This window comes from Oculina patagonica, chromosome 8 (assembly GCF_052425735.1).
Source record: "Oculina patagonica isolate OP01 chromosome 8, crgOcupat, whole genome shotgun sequence".
NCBI classification, from domain to species: Eukaryota; Metazoa; Cnidaria; class Anthozoa; order Scleractinia; family Oculinidae; genus Oculina; species Oculina patagonica.
In genome coordinates, this window is record NC_135765.1 from 4,312,109 (window position 1) to 4,335,796 (window position 23,688).

Genomic DNA, 23,688 nt, shown 5'->3' on the forward strand with positions numbered 1-23,688 from the left:
TCGACCATGTTTGCATTACAGTCGTCTTTTCAGTTACATATTTCGATTACATGAAATACGTATACATATTTCGATTCCAGACCGATAGTCACAATTGTAATTTCATTGAATATGCTTACTGTTATTTTTACCTTACCTCGTTAGAGGCTAGGTGGTTGTCTTTCCGTGAGCGTAGATGATCAAAAATCTTTTCTTTCATTTGTTCAATGGTTTTGCAGCCTCTGGTTTGAATATTTAAATTCTGCATTAACTCGATAACATCAGCGATGTCTTCAGCCTCATCTATTTTTCGTCGAATGGATTCCATTCTTTTTCGAAGCACACTTGAACACTGCGGTAAAACGGCGATAAACCGCTTAAATGTCCTAGAATTGACTAGTAGAAATACAAATTGTCAGCATAGCCCCACACCCATATTTGAAGTAAACTTGCGCTTAAACGGATGATCGAGCAATTTAACATGTCCTTTGCTATAATTCGCCGAGGATTTAAACCCTCCCTTGACCTCGGTAAAAACTCCGAGAACAAAAATTAAAAACAAGTGTAACTTATGCAAATTTTCCAGCTTAATATTTATTGCTATAAACGACAATTTTTTCCCGGTCTCATCGACTCGATTCGCTGTGACTCAAACGCGAACCACGTCGCAGGCAATATAGAGTCTGCAATTAAGTGAAATCAAACAAGAGATAAGAAGAGAAGGGGAGGGGCGTGCCTCAAACCCCTCGCTTTTTTTTCACTCGCCGCTCTTCGCTCTTATCCCGTTTTTCGCGCTGTTCCTCAACTAACCAAACGCCCGGAACAGGGAAACTTTTTAAACAAAGTGATCAAAATCGGTCCTGCAACTAGTCCCGGCCACGAATTCATCCTGGTGTGTTCTGTTTGTGCTACTAGTCCCTGTGACCAACATAAAAAAAAATAAATAAAAAAAAAACAAAGTGGTCAGTCCCTGTGACTAGTCCCTTTGTGTAAACACTACATGGGACTTACCTCTCCCTGCGACTACCTCTCGCGACGGACCCGCGGCCGCGACGCGACCCCGTTCGATGATCAAATGCCACGACAACCGGAGCCAGCCACCACTGACTGGCGGCGGCAGAGGGGACGGAGACCGGGCAGACCACGACCCGCACGGGCGAGGGAAAGCCGCCCGCGAAATTAAGCCGCGAAAATAAGTCGAACACTAAGGTAGTCGGACGCTAATAGGCGTCATTCGTCCCTTCATGCGTGTGTGACTAGTTCCTTCGTGTGTACCGACCTTTACGTAAGGGTGGTGTCTTGAATTTTTCAACCCTGCAATACTTTACGGTTATATACCTTATCTTACTAATTTCGCCAATCGCGAAGGGGCGGATGCGGCGGAACCAAACACAGAAAATGTGGACTGACCACTCTCGCGTGACAGCATCCCTGAACCGAGGGAGGTCACCCAGTACGTCACAGCCTGAGGCCGCGACTGTAGTGGCAGTTGACGAGACGAAACTGAATCGCGAAAACACACCCCTGCACGCGAAACCGGGCGAGGATAAGAGGCGAAATTAGTAAGAATAAGGTATGTCCAAAGTTGGCGGTAAATACTGTTTATTGAACTCGCGAACCTACTTAAAAACTAACAATACAGAATATCTCGATATTACAGAATAATGAACTTGAGTCTCTTCCTTCTGTGTTCATGCTAACGAGGATGGATACACAGCATTTCGTCAATTCAGATAGGATTTGTCTCCGGGGGGTACTCCCTTACATAAGCTATAATTATAGGTATGTGCGGCGCGCAAAGGTATAGGCGATTCTGATAAAGGGATTTTGACAATTTTGGTCAGAAATAGAGTATGGCTTGTGCACCCAAGTCAGCAATTACGTGTTATTCTTGAAAAAAAAAAATACTTTTGCGATCATTCATTATTCATCTCTTGAGAAGTGATTATAATGTTGGATTGCCCTCCAATGTTAGAAAGAAAGAGTACTGGGTAGGCCTGGTCTGATATAAGGTGTCGAGTTTGGGGTCAGGTCAGATAAAGAGTGGGAAGATCGTATATTTTGGTCTGAGATTCAGGAAGCGCACCGCACACTCCAACAAAAATTTTCGAATAGCTCTCCTCCAGTAGTGACTTATTCTAACATATTTCCGTTAACGTAGAGTACAAATCTATGATTCTAATAGGAAACGCTACAACTAAATACTTATTCGAAATTTTTTTCGTGTACACTTTAGGTTAATATCAATTCTAACTCGTTGTGCCCCAACGTTGTGTTTCATGAGATCTATAAAAACCATTTGTAAAGGGCCAGGGCAGATCATGTGTACCTTTGCAGATATGAGTTGCAGAGGAACAGTTCATAAAAGCGAAAAAGATTGTCCTCTAAGCCTATCAGGAACTTTTATGCTTAGAAGACGTTTGGTTTCGCTTCGATAACACCGAAGCAAAATGTTTTCAAACTAGCTATAGTACTATTTCGGCACTAGATTATGACACCGAAAGTACTGGTTTAAAAATGCAAAGATGTCGCAGCAATGTCCCTTACTCTTTTCCATGTGACTCAAAATGCACAGTCTCGTCTTTCTCTTTACGATGATATGAAACAGGTGTTCCTTCGAGCGTTTTTCGGCGAGGAGCTGGCTTAGGTTTCGCTGAGGGCGTTTTTCCCCTGGAATGTTGTTGTGGCTTTGACGACCTCGGAGGTGGTTGCGGTTTTACTTTCTGTTGAAGGCTTCCTTGATCCTGAAGCTGTTTTAAACATTCCCATCCCTTTTGGGCTGTCAATCTTGATTGTGGTTCTTTGTTCCAGCATGTCGTCATGACATGTTGCCAAATTCCCCATGGATGCTGTGTGCCTTTGATGTGAGTCGGTCGAAGTTCCCGTTTCATTACGTCTTCCAGAAGCATGGACTGCGGTTTGATGGTTATTTCGGCTCGAAACGCTGTCTCGCCGTACCACAACTCCCAAAGAACAAACCCGAAACTGTACATGTCAGCCTTGCTGTTGTAGATTTGGCCGTCAAAGACTTCTGGTGCTACGTACAGCGGAGTGCCGCACATTGTACCAGTTATTTCCTTCTCATGTTTGGCCACTCCCACGTCTGCAAGTTTCACTCTTTGGTCGTGTGTCAACTACAGCAAATGAAAAATAAGGTTTGTAACAAGGATTATTGGTAGAAAAAATCGCACATTAACTCTATGTAATAAAGTCAAGTTGACACTTCAGTTTATATAAGGTTACTTTTAATAGCCTTCACACCAATCTCTTTGACGACCAGTTTCTTTCGACTTCACTGCCTGTGATTTAGTTTATAAATGACCAGCTACAATATAATGTTAGACAACTTGTAACCCTATAATATCAGAATTGGTTCTCATGGTAAATTTTGCGTTTTTGCCTATCTTTGGATTTTCTAGACGTTCACCTTTAACCACTCTTGCATATTTTTTATCACAGCTCTCGTTCTTCTTTACAATAAATGTTTAAGAAGAAGTCCCAGAATGGCCACATGCCAAAAAACGAACAAAGAAAATATCGCGCACTCACCCGACACTGAAGGATGGAGGGGAGGACGCGCACGAGTGGCGGGAAGTCGAACCCTGTGTGGAGCTGGAGCAAATGGAGATGCAACAGGGACCGCGAGAAGGCGAGCCCGCAGGCTGAGCTGACGTACACACAGCCAGATGGGCGAGGGGTGGGGAAGACGGGAGGCGGATTGACATGGCGAAAATAATGGCCATCTGGAGTGAACTTCTCCTTTAATAGTTAGATTAAGGAGGCTCGAAAGGGTTTCCAGCTGCAAGCGCGCGCGACTTGCAGTCGTCATCCCTGGGTCCCTGATTAAAAATAATGCTTAAAATCACGCGAACCGAAAAACAAAACGTGCAAAAAAAACCGATCTTCCTTTACTCGAAAGTTTGCTCGGTGACTAGCCAACGAATACAGCCGGCCGGGAGGTAGAGAGAGAGAGAGCAGCGGCTGTATTCGTAGGCTACTCGGTGACCTAGCTGATTTTTTGCATACAAGAACTAGTCGGTATTGTGCATTTTTTCTTATCTAAAAACAGCTTTTTCAAAATAACTCGATTTTCACAATACAGATTTTGAGTCATATTTTCAAAAGCTAAAGATAATATGGCTGCTTTCTGAAACGGGAGAACAGCTAATAGGTCACCGAATGTCGTGCGACCTGGTGAGAGCGATCGTGCAGGTCGTCGACGCGATCACCCAAATGTCAGCCGATGGGTGGCGGCACGTCACATAGCGACACGAGGAAGAGGAAACCTGGAGCCCCAGGAAAGACAAACCAACGCAACCTAAAAAACACGCATTGAAGTAATTCATAAAAGTTTTGGACTCGTAAAGAGCCAGACAAAACAAACCACCAACTTACCAAAATATTATCCAATTTTAAATCCCGGTGAACAAATCCTCTACTGTGGATATAACGTAAGCCAGCCAAAATGTTTTGAGCCCAGCCTAACACCCTTTTCCCGACTGCTTCATTAGTCAATCGTGCAGGGGCATTCTCTGGATAAGACATAACTCGTTTCCAAAGGGTGCAGTCGCACAGCTCCAGGACGATCACCACTGTAGTGCCATTAGGACCATGCCGAAGATCGGTTCCATAAAACTTCACAATGTTAGGATGAATTAGTTGTCTTTGAAATAGAAAAAGAATAATTACATTTTGTAGTTCAAGTAAAGGCTTTAGGGGCTTGGAATTGTTCCTCTTCTATGTTCCATGATTAAAACTCGAATTTTATAATGTTTGCACTTTCAAAAATACTTAACAAATCGACATATATGCATCTATGTGGGCCTTAGGGCAAAGCACGGTGGAGGATATTTCATCTACACAGTAATAACAAGAACAATCAGGAAAATCATCTTCAAAGAAAATTGCAGTGCAGTGTCGACGGCATCTAACCAGTGAACCGCTTTTTTATTTTTACCGACAGCGGATTAATATTATGCCACATATACGAGTCCAACTTTTGTTAAAAACGCGTTTAACGTGTATTTAAAATAGCAGTGCACTCCGTGCGTTAGTGTTAGCATGAAACTATACTTATGATGCCGTAATTGATTTCCAGTTTGAACCTTTTTTATATCTCATTAAATAAATTAAAGTACATTTTTAGACACGGCGAGGATTAAAGCTATAAGCTTGACGTGGGGCCGTGTATTCCCGATCGAATTGGAATTTAGAAGTGTTTGTTTTTGAGGAGGGAGGAAAACCGGAGAACCCGGAGAAAAACCCTCGGAGCAAGGACGTCGCGAGAACCAACAACAAACTCCACACGTATATAACGCCGAGTCCGAGAATTGGACCCCGGCCACATTGGTGAGATTGGTGGGAGGCGAGTGCTCTCACCACTTCGCCACCTTACCTTAAAGCTCGCTCTTCGTCCACGAAATGCCACACGTTGTGTGCCGTTAGTGGATCTCTGTACCTCTTAAGTGCCACCTCAATTTCTGGCTTTCCTTCACGAACAAGAACACCTTTGTACACTGTGGAGAAGCTGCCATTTCCAATGATAGACTCCCACTTTTCATCACACTTCAATTCTTCTTCTGTGAAATCTGACTTCCTGACCTTTTTCAGATTGTAGATGGTTAAGCTGCGTTTCAACCAATCCATCTGCTGGTTTAAAGGCTTGTAGACTTCTTGAAGCACCGTCTTGCTTCTTTTATCTTCAAGTAGCTGTTTATACAACTGCTCATCGCCCTCCCTCAGCTTAGGTATTTTCTCTTTTATCTGCCTAAGAAACAGCACTGAATCTTCCATTTGATCATTGATGAAAGGTAGCAAGCGGTCTTGTGAAGCAATGACTTTAAGGCATTTTCGTGACCTCCTGGACATGTAGGCACATGGATCATCGGTGTAGCTCTCTAGCTTTGTTTTGTAATGAGCCATCTTCTTAAGTTTGGAACCGAGCTTACCAAGCACTCGAGGTGAACCAACCACCACTGATGCCAAGCCTTGTCGAAGCCATATTGGAGCAGTAGTTTGTTGTGGTCCTCTCGTCTCTTCTTCTTCTTCCTGTGTAACGTCTACCTGGCTGTCTTCAAGGAAAACTTCGTCTTCCACCTGGTGGATTTTATCTTGCATTACATCATACCTTTTACAGAAAAACTGATTCAGTTCTTTCTGAGCTTTTGCAAACTCATGTTTATCATCTTCCCATTGCTGGACAAACTGGTGCGTTCTCTCCGATACGTACTTCAGTGCTTCACTCTTTGTCTCTTTCCATGTTTCTAAGGCTGCGGGTACCTCATCGATAGACCATTGGCAAAAATTCTTGATCGTCTCCTCAGACTTGAAGTGCGCAGCTAGCTTTTCAAGGATCTCTTGGAATTTCTGTGACTGGTGTTCGCTGAGCTCATCAAATCTGCGCTGCTGAGAGATTTTTAGTTCCTCCATACGTTTCATCACTCTCTTGATATTTATCTCTGTTTGTTGGTGGGACATTTTTGCTGTCTTCAGAGATACTCTGATGTGTCGAGAAACGTGAGCAAGGAGATCCTCAAGCCATCTGTTGGATAATCACATTAAAAATACTCAAATACAGTGTGTGTCTATAAAAAACCCATTTTGAGCTTGTTGGATGACGTTTATTTTCAGTATGACGTTGTTCAAGCATGGTAATTCAAAATATGTATGGTAATTAGGTAAAGTCCGTCTCCAATGTAGTGAGATCGGTTGAGCCATAAGGCAAATCGGTGCTAGCATAACTCCGATTTCGATTGCATAAAGCTCGCTAGTAGCTATAGGAGTGTTACCATTCCTCCTGGATGGCAGATGAAAAGTGCATCGTAAGCTTCAAATCTCCTTATCATTTTGAAATGTAGTCGTTTCAATTCACCAATACCCATTTGTACTCCTGTGTTTTCATGGAGGGGCACACTTTGAGAACAAAGGTTTCTTGCCTGGGAACATTGCGTAACTATCCCAGTCAGGTTACCTTAAACATACAAACAGTTCGTAACTAAGTTAAACGACTTCATTATCAAGACCATATACTCCAAGTCTGTTGGTTCAAAATCTGTAAGGCAAGGTCTAGTCCGACTCTAGAGGCACTTCTTGCTGGAGAACATAGAATAACTACCACGGTCAGGGCGCGATCTCTAACTTAAAAAAAATGCGCGATGAATATTGCTGTCAGTAAATTATTTAGGGCGCGTTCGCTTGAATCTATCCGGATATCCGGATAAGAAGCGCTCGTTTGGGTGCTTTTCTTATTCTGGAATACTTGGATTTCCAAAAATATTTTCCGGAATGTATTTTTATTCTAGAATATTCCAAAGGAACGCACCCATCATTTCGTATTTTATATTTCTTTTGCTGCATTTTTACACACCTGAAATACATGAGAAGGTTGTTCTGCATGGATGAGACAACAAGATTACTGATTCCCGTGATCAAGTCGTTAAAATCTTCTGTGATAACGCCATAGGTCTGGGCCAACTGTGCATTTTTGCATGACAAAAAGGCAATCTGGGTTGTCGGATTCAGGTTACCGAGCCTCTTCGTGAGTTTTTCGATTTGATCCTTTTTCACTTCCTCGCGTTCTTTGTCATTAATCAGATCCCACTTGTTGGACACAAACAATGCACAACCAGTGAATAGTGCCAGGTCCATCTTGGCGTTTTTCTTGAGATTTTGAGCGCAACTGAGTAACTTTCCTAGCTGTTAAGACAAAAAAATAGAGGTTGCCCATTTACCGAGTTAGGAGTTCGAGTTGGATTTCGAGTTAGGATTTTGAGTTGGATTTTCGAGTTAGATTTTCGAGATAGGATTTCGAGTTAGGATTTGAGTTGGATTTTGAGTTGGATTTTCGAGTTAGGATTTCGAGTTGGATTTTCCAGTTAAGATTCTCGAGTCAGGATGAAACGATATCACCGAAACAAGCAAAAATTCAAGTTTTCGGCAACTAACCGTACTATACACTACGTTTAGCCTACCAGACACTCCGGTTTGCCTATATCATACACTCCGTTTAGGCTATTATGCACTTCGGTTAGCCTACTATGCACTCTTGTTAGGCTACTATACACACTCCTGTTATAGCCTACTATGCACTCCGGTTAGCCTGTTTACGGTTAGCATTCAATAATTGTAATGGGTTTTGCTTCGCCAAAAAATCCTGACTCGAAAATCCTAAGTCAATAATCCAACTCGAAAGTCCAACTCGAAAATCCAACTCGAAAATCCTAACTCGAAACCCAACTCGAAATCTTAACTCAGGAGTTCGTTTGTCTCCAAAAAATACATATGTAACCTAAGGTAAAACAATCATTTCAAAATCTTGATCCCATCTTTATTGCAATGATGAGAACTTATGATAGCTGAGAAAACGTGTAATAATCATTAAATTATATGGACACACACCGTGCCTTAAAATATCACTGAAGAGACCATTTAACCCAGAAATAACTTGCAATGTTCTAAAACTAATGCGCTTACATACCCTGTCCTCCTGAATTCCTCCAGCATTTACACTGCTGATAACATACATGAAACAAAAAGCACGAGGCAGGTAGCTGAGGACAAATTCACTCATTACATCACTTTCTCCAACTCCAGGGCTGTCAACTATCATAACACCCGCCTGAAACGATAATCACAATAAGTATACGTAGTAGATAAAATATGAGCGGGAGATCTGGATGGGCGTTTACAATGGCGAGCCGATACTTGTGAAATGAAAACAATAAATTGAATGCAAAGTATTGTTATGCGAATCAGTAGAGATCTGTATAAAAAGTTATTGAATACTAATTAGCTGAGCAGGAGTTTGTATCAAAATTTAATTCTATTGTTTGATTTGTATTGGGGTTTACAGTTCTGTACATGTGATGATCTGAATACTGTGCTGGGATTAGGTTGCACCCTCATAAATAGTTAATGAATTGTACAAGCCTTTTTAATAATAAGGTTTAGTATAATTTCCAGAGGTGAATTCAATTCTGATTGTTCGAGAAGCTCAGACTTTGTCGCATTAGAGAACTCAGCTGTGATGGAATCGCGAATCGATTGGCTCCCACAACACGCGAAGAAACGTGCGCGCGAGAGCAAGCGGACGATGTCCAAATGCACAAATTGTAGGTTGGACTGCAATCACAGCACAAAACTAGACACTCGCCCTCGCATGAGCGAAGTCCCGACTGCGCCCGTGACTATGCCAAGAAAACCGGGCTCGTAGTCTAATTGTTAAATATTCACCGCGCTAGGTGGTGAATATGGCATCTGAAGGTTTGGCTACTAAGCCATGCCGCGTTTGCCATCCAGGCCAGTGAACATGGCGGCATTTGCTGAATGAAAATTTCTCTCATTTTAAAGAAATCACTCCAAATCCTGGATATTTGAAACATTGGGAATTTTGCAAATTTACTACCAAGGCTTTTGGACCGTAATTATTTTTAAGAGATGGTTTTCAAGGCATTAGAATTGATTGTAAACGTGGTGGTTTTGGAGATTGCACACGGCCATGTACTCAGTCAGATCGACTGTCAAAACATTATTTAGTTGTCTTCTCACTGGAGCTAGTAATTTCGAGAGGATTCACACAATTCTTCAGAAGTCACCAACGATTAAACAAAGGTACCGGATATCTATCTTTTTCTTAGTGTTTGTTTTGTTCCGTTTTATTGCTAAAACTTGGGTGTAAATTATGATTTCAATCGATGAATTAAACCGGTTTACACATATGCAAGCGAACACTTCTGTTTGTTGTTTTCGTGTTTTCTATTGTTAGTTTGCAGTTTTTGATATTCACCTCTGAAAATTATACTAAAACAATTATTCGCCTCAGGCTTAGTGATTATTGTTAAATATTCACAAAGAGGAGTTGGGGGAGAAAGGGTCTAATATACCTCGCGGGCGTTTGAAAAGTAAGTAATTAAAACTGATTCTTTTTTTCTTTTATCTTAAATATCTTAGACACTGAATCTGGAGAGAGCAAGCATAGAAACGCCGCCTTACGCATTCCTTGTACTCTAGATATTTTCGCTCGACCTAGAAGAGTTGAAAAATAAAAATGGTGTACATAGGCCATAGCCTATAAAAAATCGAATGCCCCTTGGTCCAGGCGAGACCTAAAATAGGTGACAATCAGATTTAAGTTCCATGCGATTAAAAATACGAAAATTATATCAAGTAAAAAAAGTCAAAACAAACAAATTAAAAAGCCAAAACAAAAAGTGCATAGGGCTGCCTCCTAAGTAAACCCTGGTTATTTAGGACACAAGGAATCTGCAATGAATTGGCATACAATAGAATAAGGATACTTATGAAATTAATAGCACTGTAGTTTAACGTTTATAACAGTCGTTAGTTGGTTACTGCACCGACTAATTTCCATCTTCGGTATGTGCTATTTGGCAAGTTATCTTTAAGTACCAGCTTCACCAGGTCAATTAATTAAAGCGCTCGAAAAGTGGAAATAAATTATGATAAAATACAGTCTAACAATACAACTTCATCTCGTTGACCAACCATTTCTATGGTATCGTAGCTCGTTATCATATATTACCTTAAACAACGGGTGCGGCCAAAACAACTCTATCTTCTTGTAAGGTGTTTTCTCTCTATCTTTCTTCAAGTGGACAAATTTCTCTATCTGTTTTAAGAAGGTTTCTTCTCCATCAGTGACCAATTCATGGAACTTTGGTTCACGGGTTTTTGTCCCGGTATCCTTGAAGTGGACACCAATCTTTGGTTTCTCACCATATTTCAGCTCGCAGATTGTCGACGTTGTGCTAAGGATTGTATGTGGTAAAAGTTCTTCTCCTAGTATCAAGTTGATGACGCTGCTCTTACCAGCACTGGTTTCACCTGCATGTTTTCACAGAACATAAGAATCATTTATTAGTAAACTAGAATACCCCATTCTGTAACTATAATCGATTACAGCAGTAGCTCATATTGAAGCAAAAAATGCGTGTTAATGCCCTCAAGGTTAACTTTACTTTAATTTCAGAAAAATGTAAGTTATATTTGGATATATGAAGAAGAGATTGTGAATTTATCAAGCAGTGTTCTATTTCAGCATTAGAGAATTAACCTTCTTTTGATATTCTGATCTAAAATTGTATTTAGAGTTTTTCCACACATGCTAATGGAAATTTTCGTGAATATGAGCTACTTATGTAAAGCAGGTTGATAGGAATAATTAATACGAGTAAGATCCATCAACCCTATTACAGAACATAACAAGCAACTTGTTGCATTAAGTGCAACCCACGAGATGTAGAAATTAAAATATACGAGGGAGTGGAAAGAAAGGAGGCATATACAGGGCATTGATATGACACCTCTAAACAATAATTTAATTGGACAGTTGTATTTTCTTTGATAAATTTCCCGGTGCTTTAATATATCATGATTGAAAAGGAAGGTAGGAGAAACAATTGCAAACTATGCAAACTCTATTCCAAAACACATCTTTAGGAATGAAGAACTGTTATTGATCGTTAAAAAAAATTACAAGGAACTTACCTGCAACAAGCACAATATATTCATCTCTTGGTTTGACGTTTAAAATATTTTCTTTCAAAGTTGTCTGAAAGTCCCCCAGGCTTTTTTGTAGTGGTTTTGTGATGTTAGTATCAAGTTGACTCATGAACCTTTCAGTTGTTACATAAATGTCCAGAAGCTTTTCACGTTTTTCAGCATCTGTTTTCCCAGCTTCTGAAAGGTCTTGATGTGTCTGAATATAAACACATAATCTAAATAAAGTAGTGAAGATATAGGGGAAAAATGTCGGGATAACTAATGCCGCATGGTTGTAAATCCACTTTATCCTTTTATCATGCTTCTAATCATTTTAATTAAACAAGAAGAAAACAACAACAAGGATAAACAACAACAAAATTACTAGTGCCATTTTATGGCATGGCGGGTGACCCACTCATGATTGTACATTTTCGACCGCTTTTTGACATCTATTCTAGGCCTGCGCAAACTGTCTTTTTCTGAGAGCCCAGCATGAGTTGTACTGAACTATGCTGTACTGACAGGCCCAAGCTGACTCTGCCTACTGACACTTTTTTTCTTGTAGATAGTAGACAAGTTTCAAATGTTTAAAGGCCAGTAATAAATCATCGCAATATTACTACTTATTAACCGGGTGTTTTGGGTTGTGTTTTAAAAATTTTTTTTTTTATCCAGTACATCTTTTATCCTTAGGATATTCTTTCGGTAAATGGCAAAGAGTCCTTCTACAAACCCAAATATATGATCTCAGGTCTAAGTCACGCCTTTATAGTCACGCATTATATATAGCTCTATTAGTAATGAATAGCACTGGGAATTTATTAGGAATAACTAGAAGGCGAAATGAAGTTCAAGTAAACGTCTGTACCGTTTCCATTTTTTTACAACTCTTAATTCCTACTATATGAACGGAAGGACAAGTAGTGGTTTTCTCCATCATATTTTTATTCCCAACTATAAAAGTGAGACCCCCAAAACTGATTCCAAGATTACATGTCACGGTTGTTTCTTGTTTGTTTACGCGACTGATCGAACTGAAATAAGCGGGTAGACTAAATACGTTAGAAGTATGTGCACAATGGTCAAAATAATGTTCAATCAGTTTGTTTGCATCCCATAAAATCTTTGTTATCAGTAAGGCGAAAGTCTAAAGCATAAGGTGTTTACAGCGAAACGCACTCAAAGGTGACTAATGGGCAGAATGGGCCGAACTAGTAGCTTGAGACACCACAACTTCGCGAACTGAGCATACATTCCCACAGAACTTTCATTAAAACAGTAGTTACTACGTAATGTGTATTTGTTATTAAACCAACAAGGGAAGGTGAATGATTACTTACTTCTCCAACCTTTCTTGTAGATGACCCTTCTAAGTATTTTAGATGTTCGCATATCCTGCTCTTCATCTGGTCTGATGTATTGAGTCCTTTCGTTTTAAGACCAAAGGATTTCACTATTTCGCAAAGTTCTACAATATCGTCTATTTCGTACAGCTTCGACGACATCTTTTACGTTATCCTAGCCGAAAGTAACGTGGCGTGAAGTTTACATGAAATTTAACTAGCAAACAGCGCCCGAACTTAACCGGACTGTGGTTGTTATCCTGTGATGTATCAGACGTTACTACACAAAGCGTTCAGTGTTGGTACTGGCCGGTATGGACATTACTACTTGTGAATAAATGGGAAAAATTGCTTAACCAGTCTGTGTTCAGCCAAAAGGTTTTTTCAGTGCTTTCCTAGAAAATACAAACCCCTGCGTCTCCGGCCCGTTTCTCTCTAGGCAGACCATAATAAACAGCGTCTTGTCAGTCTGTCCCATTTGATAATTTGATACCTCGAAGCTGTCTCAGTAGTGACTTAATTAAATTTTTATTTTCTTGACCCTTTGTTGTGGTTACCCTGGCAGTGTCAACAAAGTATGAGAAATGAATAAAGCCTGGAGATAGCAGATTTTTCAACATAAAAAATAGTTATGGTAGAGAGTAGATCTTTCAAGATCAATAATAATATTTTATACGAGACGATCCATTTAATACGATCGACGACCCCAAAAACAGTAGAGCAAAAAATGCAAAATAAGTACCCCAATCATATCAATTTTCTGAGAATCACTTAGTCATGCCCTGTGCACACAAGAACGACGCTACAGACGCTACAGTTATCTCCAGGTTTACGAACGACGAAATAGTTTACCTTTCTTTAAAAAGCTACCCTCTGGGTTGCATGATGTAAATATTCACCTTTTACCGCTTTTTGTGTTATGATTCTCTGTTCGTGATTGTTTACACAAGTAAAATGGCTTCTGGTAAAACGAAAACCATCGACGAAATTGACGATGTATCGGAAATGTTTCAAACGATGACAGCGCTTGGTATTTCGAGTAAAGGATTAAAAACATTGGACCAGATGAAAACTCGAGTAAGAACTGAATTAAACCAGTCACAAAATAAGCCCAATTGGACGGCAGGTCAGGTAAGAAATAATCTATTTCTCACATTTGCATGGGGTTTGTTATTCATGAAAAACAGTCGAGCTCTGTCGGGGTTCGTCGATAAATTGGAAGAGTTTACAGTTTGATGTCCTTGAAATCTGCAGTGCCCATATAGTACTTTACAACAGTGCAGATTACGAAATCTAGATTTCTAGCCCTGGAGATGTAACAATGTATTTGCAATATGTCCATGTATATGTATTTATAGCGCCCGAACGTGATTCCCGGAAATAGCTACGTTGGTTTCCGAGAAAGCCAAATGGCGACTAGCATCTCGTTTTCGGTTGATGAAATTTCAAGACATTAAGATAGACGACCGTTATTTTCTTCGATATGCTGATACAACGACAATTTCAGTGTTTAATGAAGATGCAGAAGTGTGAATACATTCAACACAAACGTCCGCAATTAAAACTCAAGATTAGAACATGAACTCGGCGGAAGTCGTGGCGACTGTTTCAAGGAACATGCAACTTGACTTTCAGTGTTGAAGCACTAAGTTCGGAACATTTGGGTTATTATCGAACATTTTGGCACTTCTGTTGCTATAACTGAGCTAACGTTTACCAGAATACATGTCTTAGTCGAAATCCGACCAACATTTGATCTGCAATGAGTTCGTCAGGGTTGACAAACTAAAATCTGCTTAACCCTTTAGATAATGTCAAATAACATCAACACCGTTGTATTAAATGATTAAATGCCTATGAATATCTACTTGGGCAGTGAAGCTGTGTAGCATTACACAGCCAAGTGAGGCTGATATCGTCTGCCTAAGCTTAGGTCAGAGCCGTTATAATTCTAGTTGTTCACCTTGGATTTGAGTCATGAGTCTTATAAAGCCTGTTTGCAATTTTTTTTAGGCCTTTTCAATTTTGTCACAAGCAAAAGACGAAGATGAAAGGAAAAGAAAAATCTTGCTGAATCTTTTCTACGAAAGTGAGAATTGTTTGCATAATATGGATGAGAAACTTCTGCATTTGCTACAGCAGAACATGGGCAACATTGAGGAAAAGATGAAAAATTATCAAGTACAACTGAAACAGAAGGAATACTTTCTTCTTGTGGCAGGTGAATGATAACAAATGAATATTTTTTAAAGCAGTAACAATTCAATGCAAACTAACCATATATAGTCGCGTTGTAATAACATAGTGATATATGTACATTTATAGGCGAGACAGGCTCTGGAAAAAGTAGCTTGGTGAATCTTATTCTGGGAGAGGAACTTCTTCCATATTCTGTACTCAGCACAACGTCCACCATATGCGAATTGAGATATGGAGAACAACGCAGAATTATGGCCCACTTTAAAGACAAGGATCCTGTAACAGGGCTTCCTACAAAGGCCTTCGATCTAGTGGAGCCTCCAGCGGGTTCATCGGAGCAAAGTTACCTGCAGCAGATTTCTCCTTATGTTCATGTGAGGAGTGATCGAGAAAAAGGTTCAGTTTACAAGAAGATTGAAATATTTTGGCCCCACCAACTTTTGGAGGTAATTATCGATTATATTAAGCTTATTATATTTATTATCTGATGTTTTCTTGCACCATTTTTTTAGAAAAAAAAACGTTTTTTTAGAAAGAGGGTGCCGGGGGGAGGGGGGATAAGTACCATTTCCCAGCTAAAAGTTTGCCTTAATCCATTTCCATGCCAGTCAAAGTTAGCAAATCCCAGTCCCTGAGTTCCATTTTTTGCTTGTGATTCCCTGTACCATTTCCTTAAATTACATTCTCCCAATGAAATATTTTCCTAAAACCCAGTTCCCACCTTCAGGCCCCACAAAGAAACCTACCCTTCAGTTTGTGAGCTAAGATATGCACAACCTAATTTTTTCTTAGAAAAGCCATGGTAGTCCAGATACTTATCAAGTTCACGTCCTTTTTGCTTCAAAAGAAAGTACATAGTGGTGGCTATTTTATCCCAGTTGCTGGGGCCATTTGCCCCTAGTTTGTTTTAATCCTAGATCAGCTCAGTAGATCGAATGCGCCATCATGAAATAATTGTTAACTGATTTACAATGCTTTATTTTAGAGAGGTGTCATAATCATTGACAGTCCTGGTATTGGCGAGTCTGAAATCATGGACGAGATAGTCACTCAGTATCTGCCTCAAGCCTTTGCTTTCATTTATGCCATCAACAGTGCAAACGCTGGAGGAGTTCAGAAAGACAGAGTGAGTGTTGTACATAAATAGCATAAACATTATGTGAAACATTATGTTGTTGTTGTCACTAATATGACCCCTTCGTTGAAGACAACAATTTGTAATACAATTGCAAACTTAAGGCTAAATATATTTCAAATTGTGAGATTAATGCAATGCATTACTGGAAGCTGATCTACTGGAGAGTCGCTGTCAGTTCCTTCACATTCTATGCGCCATTGATTGTCAAATATATTTCATATTTTTTGAAAACTTTAACAAATAGGCACAATTCTTTTGTGTCCCTTATAAATGGTGTTTGGCTTGTATTAAGTGCACTTAAACAGAAATTGCTTCCTCCATAATCCTTGGCTTGAATGAGTACTTGCTTAAAAACAATGATACTTCATTGCCCCACCACAAAAATATCAAATTATCCATACTCTAAATATCTGACAAATAAGTAGAAATAAGTAAAAATATGTATCGCATGTGCGGCGGGAACCAATCATAGGAGACCTGCTTCTTTTTTTTTTTTTGATGGACAAGTTGTTTGCTTTAAAAAAAGTTGTTCGCAATTGTGTTTTGCAACCATTGGCATACTGACAGAATAAATAAAATAATCAGTTTGTACGGCAACTTAGAGAAACAAGCGATCGATGACACGATTTCCACTGTGGCCAGCCAATTTTTAATCTTTTAAAGCTGTTTAGAAAAAAAAGCCTGATAAAAAAATCCTCAGGCTTTCGGACGGGACCCTTTGTATACTATAATAGAACAGAGAAAAGTGTGAGCTATTCTTGACACAAATTTATAAATGTTTTCAACTGGTTACGTGTTCACATGTTCACTTTTGTTTTACAGCTTGAAAGGTTGCTTGAACAAGTAAGGAACGTTACGCTTGCAGAGCAAGGGGAATTTTTATCCAACTGTGCTTTGTTCGTGTGCAACAAGTGGGACCAGGTTCCGGATGAAGAAGTTAAAGAGGTCCAAAACCACGTAATTACGAAGCTGAAAACGTGCTGGCCTGGTGTTGTCCCAAAGTCACAGGTCATCTATATGTCAACAAAGAACGCCAGTACTGCACAGAACCACGGAGTTGTCAGCGAAGAATATTCCAGTCTTATGAATGGTATGAGGGCTATGGTCTTGAAAAGCATTGACGCCAGACGAAAATTGGAAGTAAGCGTTGGCGTGCTCTTTGACTTTGTATAAGAATCATTATCTTTGAGAACAATAAGGAATTGCATGTACGAATAAAAAGATCGGACGTTTTTATTGAGATATGATATGGAACTTAGTAGAATGCTGATCTGTTCAAAAACAAAATACATGTGATCCCCTATTGTTCTGTGCAAAAGATCGAATATTTGTACCATAATTATGTAATCGAGCCCATTTTCACAAGTCAATTGTATTGCATGTGGTGGAAAAGGCTTTCCTTTATTTATTCCTTTTGGCGTGGACATGTCACTAAGCGTGACAGAGATTGTATTTAAACGATATTTTTGGCAAACTTGCTGCAACATCTGGCTGGAAACTAGCTGAGATAGTGGTGTAACAGTGGAAATTTGAGTAGTATACGACTAATCCTCGGCTCGGCCCCCCTTTTTACACTAGCTACGCATGCTATAGTTTAGTGTACATCAGTTCTGTTAGGTTCAAGTACTAATTTACTTACAGTCATATTTTTCATCTTCCCTGCAAAAAGATGTAGACCTTAATATAGGTTTTATTATTTTTGTATTTTAGATGGCTGTGCTGCCTTCTTTCACGGATTATTTATCAAGGAAAGGCTTTCGTGAAGAACGCTTCTAGAGACCAGAGAAAAGTACAACAGAAAATGCTAGACATTCTTCGCCGTTTGTTTGTGATTAAAAGTCAACAAAATCAAGTTATTGAAGACCTTCACAAATTTATGAAGTACCGTGTCAATAAAGCTGTACAGGAGCTCTACAAGTATCTAAAATCAGAAGATGTAAGAGCTCGCTTCACATCATGGACCCTTGACGAAGTTCCAAAGGCAGACAGCTCCTGGGAAGTGACAAAAAGCAATATCACGAGAGTGTTAAGAGCACGACTCAAAGAAATCATAGAGCAATGGGAAGAAGACAAGCAAGTGTTCGCAGGTGCTCGTCAGTCACTTGTACAATACTTTCAGCAGCGGTTCAATGTTGTTGAAGGGCAACTCCAAAATCTCCAAGAAGCAGCTACAGCTGACGACCTTAACGTCCCAGAAAGTGATTCCTCATCGTTCACTACAGGGGAAAAGGTTGCCATTGGCGTCACTAGTCCAATCTGGGTTCCACTTACCCTAGTTGCGTTGGTCATCGGTGCTCCTGTAGTCGGCATAATGGTGATTAAAAACAAGCTGGGAGATACGAGTAGAATCAAGAAGTACGAAAACAACAAATGTGCTTTCATGGCTGAAGCGTCCGCAGACTATCTCGATGACGCTACAAAGGAAAAGGAGCTCAAGTTGTTTGTGAAGGACCAACTAAAAGAGGCGAAGCTGTGTCTGAAGCAAATTGAAGCCCGTATTCCAGTGCTGATCCAGGCTGATGAGCTGTTGTATGAACAACTACATGCCGAAACCCGCTCTCAGAAAGAAATACAAGAGCTCTATCAACCAATAATTGATGAAGCATCTGACATCAGGGCACATTTGGCAGTATTTGGATTTAAAGAAATCCGTTGCGCTGATATCAGCAGCGAGGGGTTAGAATGGAGGGAAGATATTTCTTCCTGTCTTGGCTGTGTTCGTTTGGCACTGTGTACCAAGGGAAGATGAGAAGGCATGGACTGGAACAAACTGTGGCATTAAAGGTTTGCAGCGATGTGCTCGATGCTAACAATGTAAGCACATTCATGGTGATGGTAAAACTTTTGAGGTGAGCAAAGTTTTCTGAATGTTTTCTTCAGTTTGTTTTTAGTCTGAAAGGAGGGTTACTTTCATGTTTTACGGTCTAGGTGCTCTATGCAGGGTCTTACGTTATGAAGAATATAACTTAGTTTCGCGCGAAGAATCAGTTACTGGAATAAAGGTCTAATACACCTGGTCTAATACAACAACGATTGGAATATATTTGCAGCATAAATAACTCGAAAAATTACACAAACAGCTTGTATATATTTTAGACTTACAATTAAAGCAGGGTTGGCAATTGGGCACTTGAACTAACTATAAGAAGTTTAAATTTTAGATGCTCATTAAGTGTTGAAATTGTAAAAAAATGTTTGGAAAAGTGAAAAGTAGAGGCTTGAGCTTGTGACTTAGCTATTCGGATGAGATGCAATGACAGCGTATTGCCCTTCATAGTTACAAAAGTAGTTAGAAAAGTACATTATAACCAGATTAAATGTATTATTGGGTTGTGTAGAAAAAAATATACTGGTGATACAAAATCGCGCGACGAAAATCTAAGAGCAAAAAGAGAGGTTGCATTCTTCATTTCTGTCAGCTTTCTGTCGGCTGTCGTTACATCATGTTCCTTCTTTTTGTCAGAAAACTAGACCACCCTCACATTGTAAAGTTTCATGGCCCTTCCCTACTCTTGAAAATGGACACCGCCAGGATTATCTTGGTAATGGAAAAATGCAAAGGAAACCTAAAGAGCCATATTTTCGATCACCCGGAATCGGTTCCTGCAGCATCCTCAAATCCTGCTGTTGTTAGAGAAGTTTGTCGGTTGGCGAAAGAGATCACTGATGCCCTTGCGTTTATACACAAACAAGGAGTTGTCCACAGAAACCTCAAGTTAGATAACATCTTGGTACGAAAAACTTTTATGCATGTATCATGTTAATTAAATACAGTTTAAGTTCTTTCAGCTAACTCTCTGCGAGACATTGCACGTATTTTTAGGTACTCACTAAGGGACGAAGAATTACTATTCTCATAACTTTTTTGGAAGAGGGGGTGGGGATCAAAAATCCTGAAAAAAAAAATTGTTTTCAAAAGCAAAAATAGCCGCAAAAAATTGTTTGCAGAAAAAAACCATTGTCTGCAGGAAGATGCAGCCGGAATAAAGTTGTTTGCACAGACAACAACACTGAAAAATAAAATGCTTGCCTTTTATCCTCTCCAAGAAAAATAATGGTCCGTCCTAAGGTCGAGTTATACCGTCAAATACAGAAATAAATGAATAGGATCACAGTGCGTATTGATGCGGCACGGATATTTACAATGGGAACACATTTGCAGGGAAGTACATTCACCTGTCTTAATGACTTTAAATGGCTGGAATTATTGTGAGCTATTTTCAAACGATTTTTATTTTTCAATACTTATTGTATACTTGTTTACTTATTTGTTACGGATAACTCATGTTGATCATGTCATATAACCTTTTTCGAGTTTAATTTTGACATTTTGACGTATTCTTTTAAACCCGGGTTTTTATTCGTGATTTCTTTGAAGGATTTTAAAGGGGCGTTATATGGGGGGGGGGGGAAGAGTAAAACAAAAGACATTAGGATATATAATAAAAAAACGAAATGCATAAGGATACGTATTTTTTCAATTTCTATTGAAGCTGTCAGAGGAGAACTCAGTGAAGATTTCTGATGTTGGCGTCACAAACGCTGCAAAGCGGGGCACCACGTTGGAAGGCTCGCATGTTTACATCGCACCAGAAGTGTTTCATTCTGAGGTCTATGACAACAAAGCAGACATATACAGCCTTGGTATAATACTGTGGGAGATGTGGTATGGACAGCAGGCCTTCGCTAAAGTTAAGGCAGAAACGCCTACAACTTTCTTCGGCTATGTAAATGATGGCCTTCGTCCGAAAGATGTTCAAGGCTGCCAGAAACCACCGCACTTTTGGAAAGAATTAATGGCAAAACGTTGGAATGGAATCCCAGAGAAACGTCCTTCAGCTGAGAGCTGTCACAAAATAACAAGTGAACAATTTTTTTTAATGGGAGGTAGCGTGACTGGGTTGCTAAGGGCGCACGACTTGTAATCTGGAGATTCAGGTTTTAAGCCCGTCACCCATTCTCGGAGACCCAGAAGCGGTTAGTGGGGGCAAGGGGAAGTCAAAAGGCGGGGAAAAAACCGGCGAAGAATATCTTTACCATGCGGTATTCTTGTATGCGTCATAGAAATACCACATCATGTCAGACCTTCCAAATATAAACCCAAACATATTTGAAAGCGCCTCCCGGTCGCCCGTATATAGACTCTCCACGAAAATATATTGGCCCACTTAAAAGCCAGCAAATATAAGCTCAAGCTTTAATTTCGAATTTTACAGTAGCTTGCTTCTCAGATTAAAAGTGAAAAAAAGAAAACGATAAAAATACTTTTTACGTCATTATATTGCTTTTCATTATGCGTGTTCGTATTGCTACCGCGTGACCCATTCTACTTACTTTCGGCATAGTTACGTACGCTTTGACGCTACTTTTGGACAACTTTTTTCGACACAGCTGTACAGCAAACGAACTAGCCTTTGCGTACACATCGATAGTTAAGGAAATGGAAACGGACGTAACGGAAACGAAACGCACTGTGAACATGCTGCACGACGATTGGGTAGAATAAATTATACAAACGACTTTTTTCTCTGCTTGAACATAAGGCAGCAGTCAAAGAGCCCCTTGCAACAAGTAGGGTAAAACTCAGTCCCCAAAGGCTTCTCGCTTTCTATCATACTTATCTTCGCCAATTTCTCCCCCCTCCTCCCCGTTGTTTTTAATTCCTTTATCCCACTAACTGCCATGGGTCTCCGAGGATGGCCCTTCCCCCTGGCACTAGTTGGATTTGTCCTTAATATTCTCAAGTTTAACTCCTTCGCCACGCTTTACATATATTTAGGTGTCTGTGTTATAGAGGTAGTCGTTTTACGAATTCCAGTTTCTACGGGACCAAGTGCACTCCGTTATATATAAATGGAGGTGTCCGCAAGGAGATGTTTGACATAGTATAATTGTTTTAAGTTTATAAGTATGAGTGTAAATATAAGGTTGTTTTAAACACTTAGGTTTGGTTACAGTGCATCCTAGAATCTTGTCTGTAAACAAAGACTAAGGGAACAACAGCTGGTTTACAGTTACGTCAAAAAGTAAAACTAAAATTAAAATTAAATGTGAGAGGGATAAGGGATTTCAAACACATTTTCAGAAAATATGTCTGCCATATGGTATTGTTTATTATGTTAAGTTTAGTGGCTTCGCAGCTCTATAGACAAAAAGCTTCCGAAGGGTGAGCTTTACCATAATTGTACCTTAAGAACAACATCTCAATGTAAAATCCAAAAGCTCCAAGCGTCACGTAATGTAATAGACTTTTCAATACTGAAACAGATTTACATGTACGTCGGATTGTTTTTTACTAAGCACTAAATAGCAAAGGAAGCTGTTCGACCGTACGAATATTCACAATTAGGGCAATAGTCAGAGTGCCCTTTATTGTACCCGGCCTGTGGACTGATAACTCCCCTTGAAAATTTTATGCTCTAAACTGCTATATTACCTCAAATGATTACTATTATTGATTATTATTAAAAGGTACGTTTGTATGAAAAGAAAGAAAGATAATTTATCGAAAACTCATTTTAACTCGACCCATCGTTTTAAAACAGGCCAATTCCTTTGCTCAGTGGCAATTTGTTCAGTATAATACACATGTCATTACTATGTTCGTATCTTTTGAAAAACTTAGCCGACTGAGAATCTTCGTCAACAACAGTAGTCAAAGGCGCGCGCTCACCAACGGGAAGCGGGTAATCCCGAGTGGGCAAGATAGGCCTATCTTGCCAACTTGGGAAGCCAATCACAACATAACTTATTTGATCTTGCAAGCTCATGAACCCAGCCAATTAACTGGGGTTATGATTTTTCGGGTCTACAGAAAACGCAACCCTTTCTTTGCCACCTTTTCCCATTCAGTCAAAAGTCTAAGTTCTTTTCTCAGTGAGGATTAACCTGTTATCATGTCCCCATCCTGCGAGTAGTGTAAAGATCTTTCAGTTTCTTTATGCCACATGCACAAGAATAAAGGGATAAGCCAGTTGACTTTGACAGCAAGATCAAAATTTTCTTTAAACCCACTCCCCCTCAGATAAGAAGAGATCCAAGAATGACAGTGAAATAAAATAATAATTTCTTTTGGACTTAACTCAAACAAGACTATTGCGTAAATATCTTCAACTGGTGTCATTTTCTCTGGTAGAATTAACCTTTTGGAGGGAGAATTGTTGTCGTGCTCTGCCGCTTAATACAAAAACTGGAGCCTACGAGAGTCGAAAAAAAAAACACGAAAAATTGTAATTTCTCATGGTCATATTTTTTTGTTGCTTTTTGTGAAAATGGAGAGAATCGGTAAAAAAAAACGATCAACGTAAAGAAAAAAGGGGCACCGGGCATCTACGAGAGTTACATCACCGCAAAGCTAACGCAAAGGCCACTATCCCTATATGTGTTCAGATAGTTTCCATAGCGCGCGTACTCAATGTATGACCTGATTCTGTACTCAGTTCATAACGTGATACTTCTTATTTATTCATATATGAGGTACAAATCACACTAAACCTTTTTAGAAATTAAAATTTTAAAAAGCGGAAT

At 39.6% G+C, this 23,688-nt stretch overlaps 2 protein-coding genes and 1 pseudogene across 4 annotated transcripts in view; 1 reads left to right on the plus strand and 2 right to left on the minus strand.

The window, feature by feature from the left end:
* The window catches only part of LOC144663380 (uncharacterized), a 78,265-nt gene that overhangs the window by 9,616 nt on the left and 44,961 nt on the right, over positions 1 to 23,688 (minus strand). The window contains exon 2 of one of the 2 annotated variants that reach the window (XM_078524304.1): positions 137 to 331. In XM_078524304.1, coding sequence (XP_078380430.1) covers positions 137 to 307 — 171 coding nt within the window. In that variant the 5' untranslated portion in view covers positions 308 to 331. Of the gene's footprint in view, positions 1 to 136; positions 428 to 23,688 lie in introns of those variants that run through there. The other variant, XM_078524303.1, reaches the window with a different exon arrangement.
* LOC144663377 (uncharacterized) lies at positions 1,981 to 13,254 on the minus strand. Its single transcript, XM_078524298.1, has 8 exons — positions 12,822 to 13,254; positions 11,485 to 11,695; positions 10,520 to 10,821; positions 8,456 to 8,596; positions 7,346 to 7,674; positions 5,375 to 6,520; positions 4,375 to 4,642; positions 1,981 to 3,113 (listed from the first exon to the last, which is right to left on the minus strand). Exons 1-8 carry the CDS (start codon positions 12,984 to 12,986, stop codon positions 2,523 to 2,525), a joined length of 3,153 nt encoding a protein of 1,050 aa, XP_078380424.1. The 5' UTR covers positions 12,987 to 13,254; the 3' UTR covers positions 1,981 to 2,522.
* Positions 13,444 to 21,862, plus strand: LOC144663483 (uncharacterized; annotated as a pseudogene). Its single transcript, XR_013572617.1, has 8 exons — positions 13,444 to 13,955; positions 14,838 to 15,045; positions 15,150 to 15,469; positions 16,009 to 16,149; positions 16,984 to 17,301; positions 17,849 to 19,010; positions 19,625 to 19,892; positions 20,655 to 21,862. The product of XR_013572617.1 is annotated as an uncharacterized LOC144663483 (transcript).

Coding starts and splice junctions, on each gene's coding strand:
- LOC144663377 (XM_078524298.1), bottom strand. CDS start 12,986: ATGTCGTCGAAGCTGTACGAAATAGACGATATTGTAGAACTTTGCGAA. Junction 11,696..12,821: donor CTACAAGAAAGGTTGGAGAA/GTAAGTAATCAT, acceptor GTTTATATTCAG/ACACATCAAGACCTTTCAGA. Junction 4,643..5,374: donor GACGAAGAGCGAGCTTTAAG/GTAAGGTGGCGA, acceptor TCTATTTCAAAG/ACAACTAATTCATCCTAACA.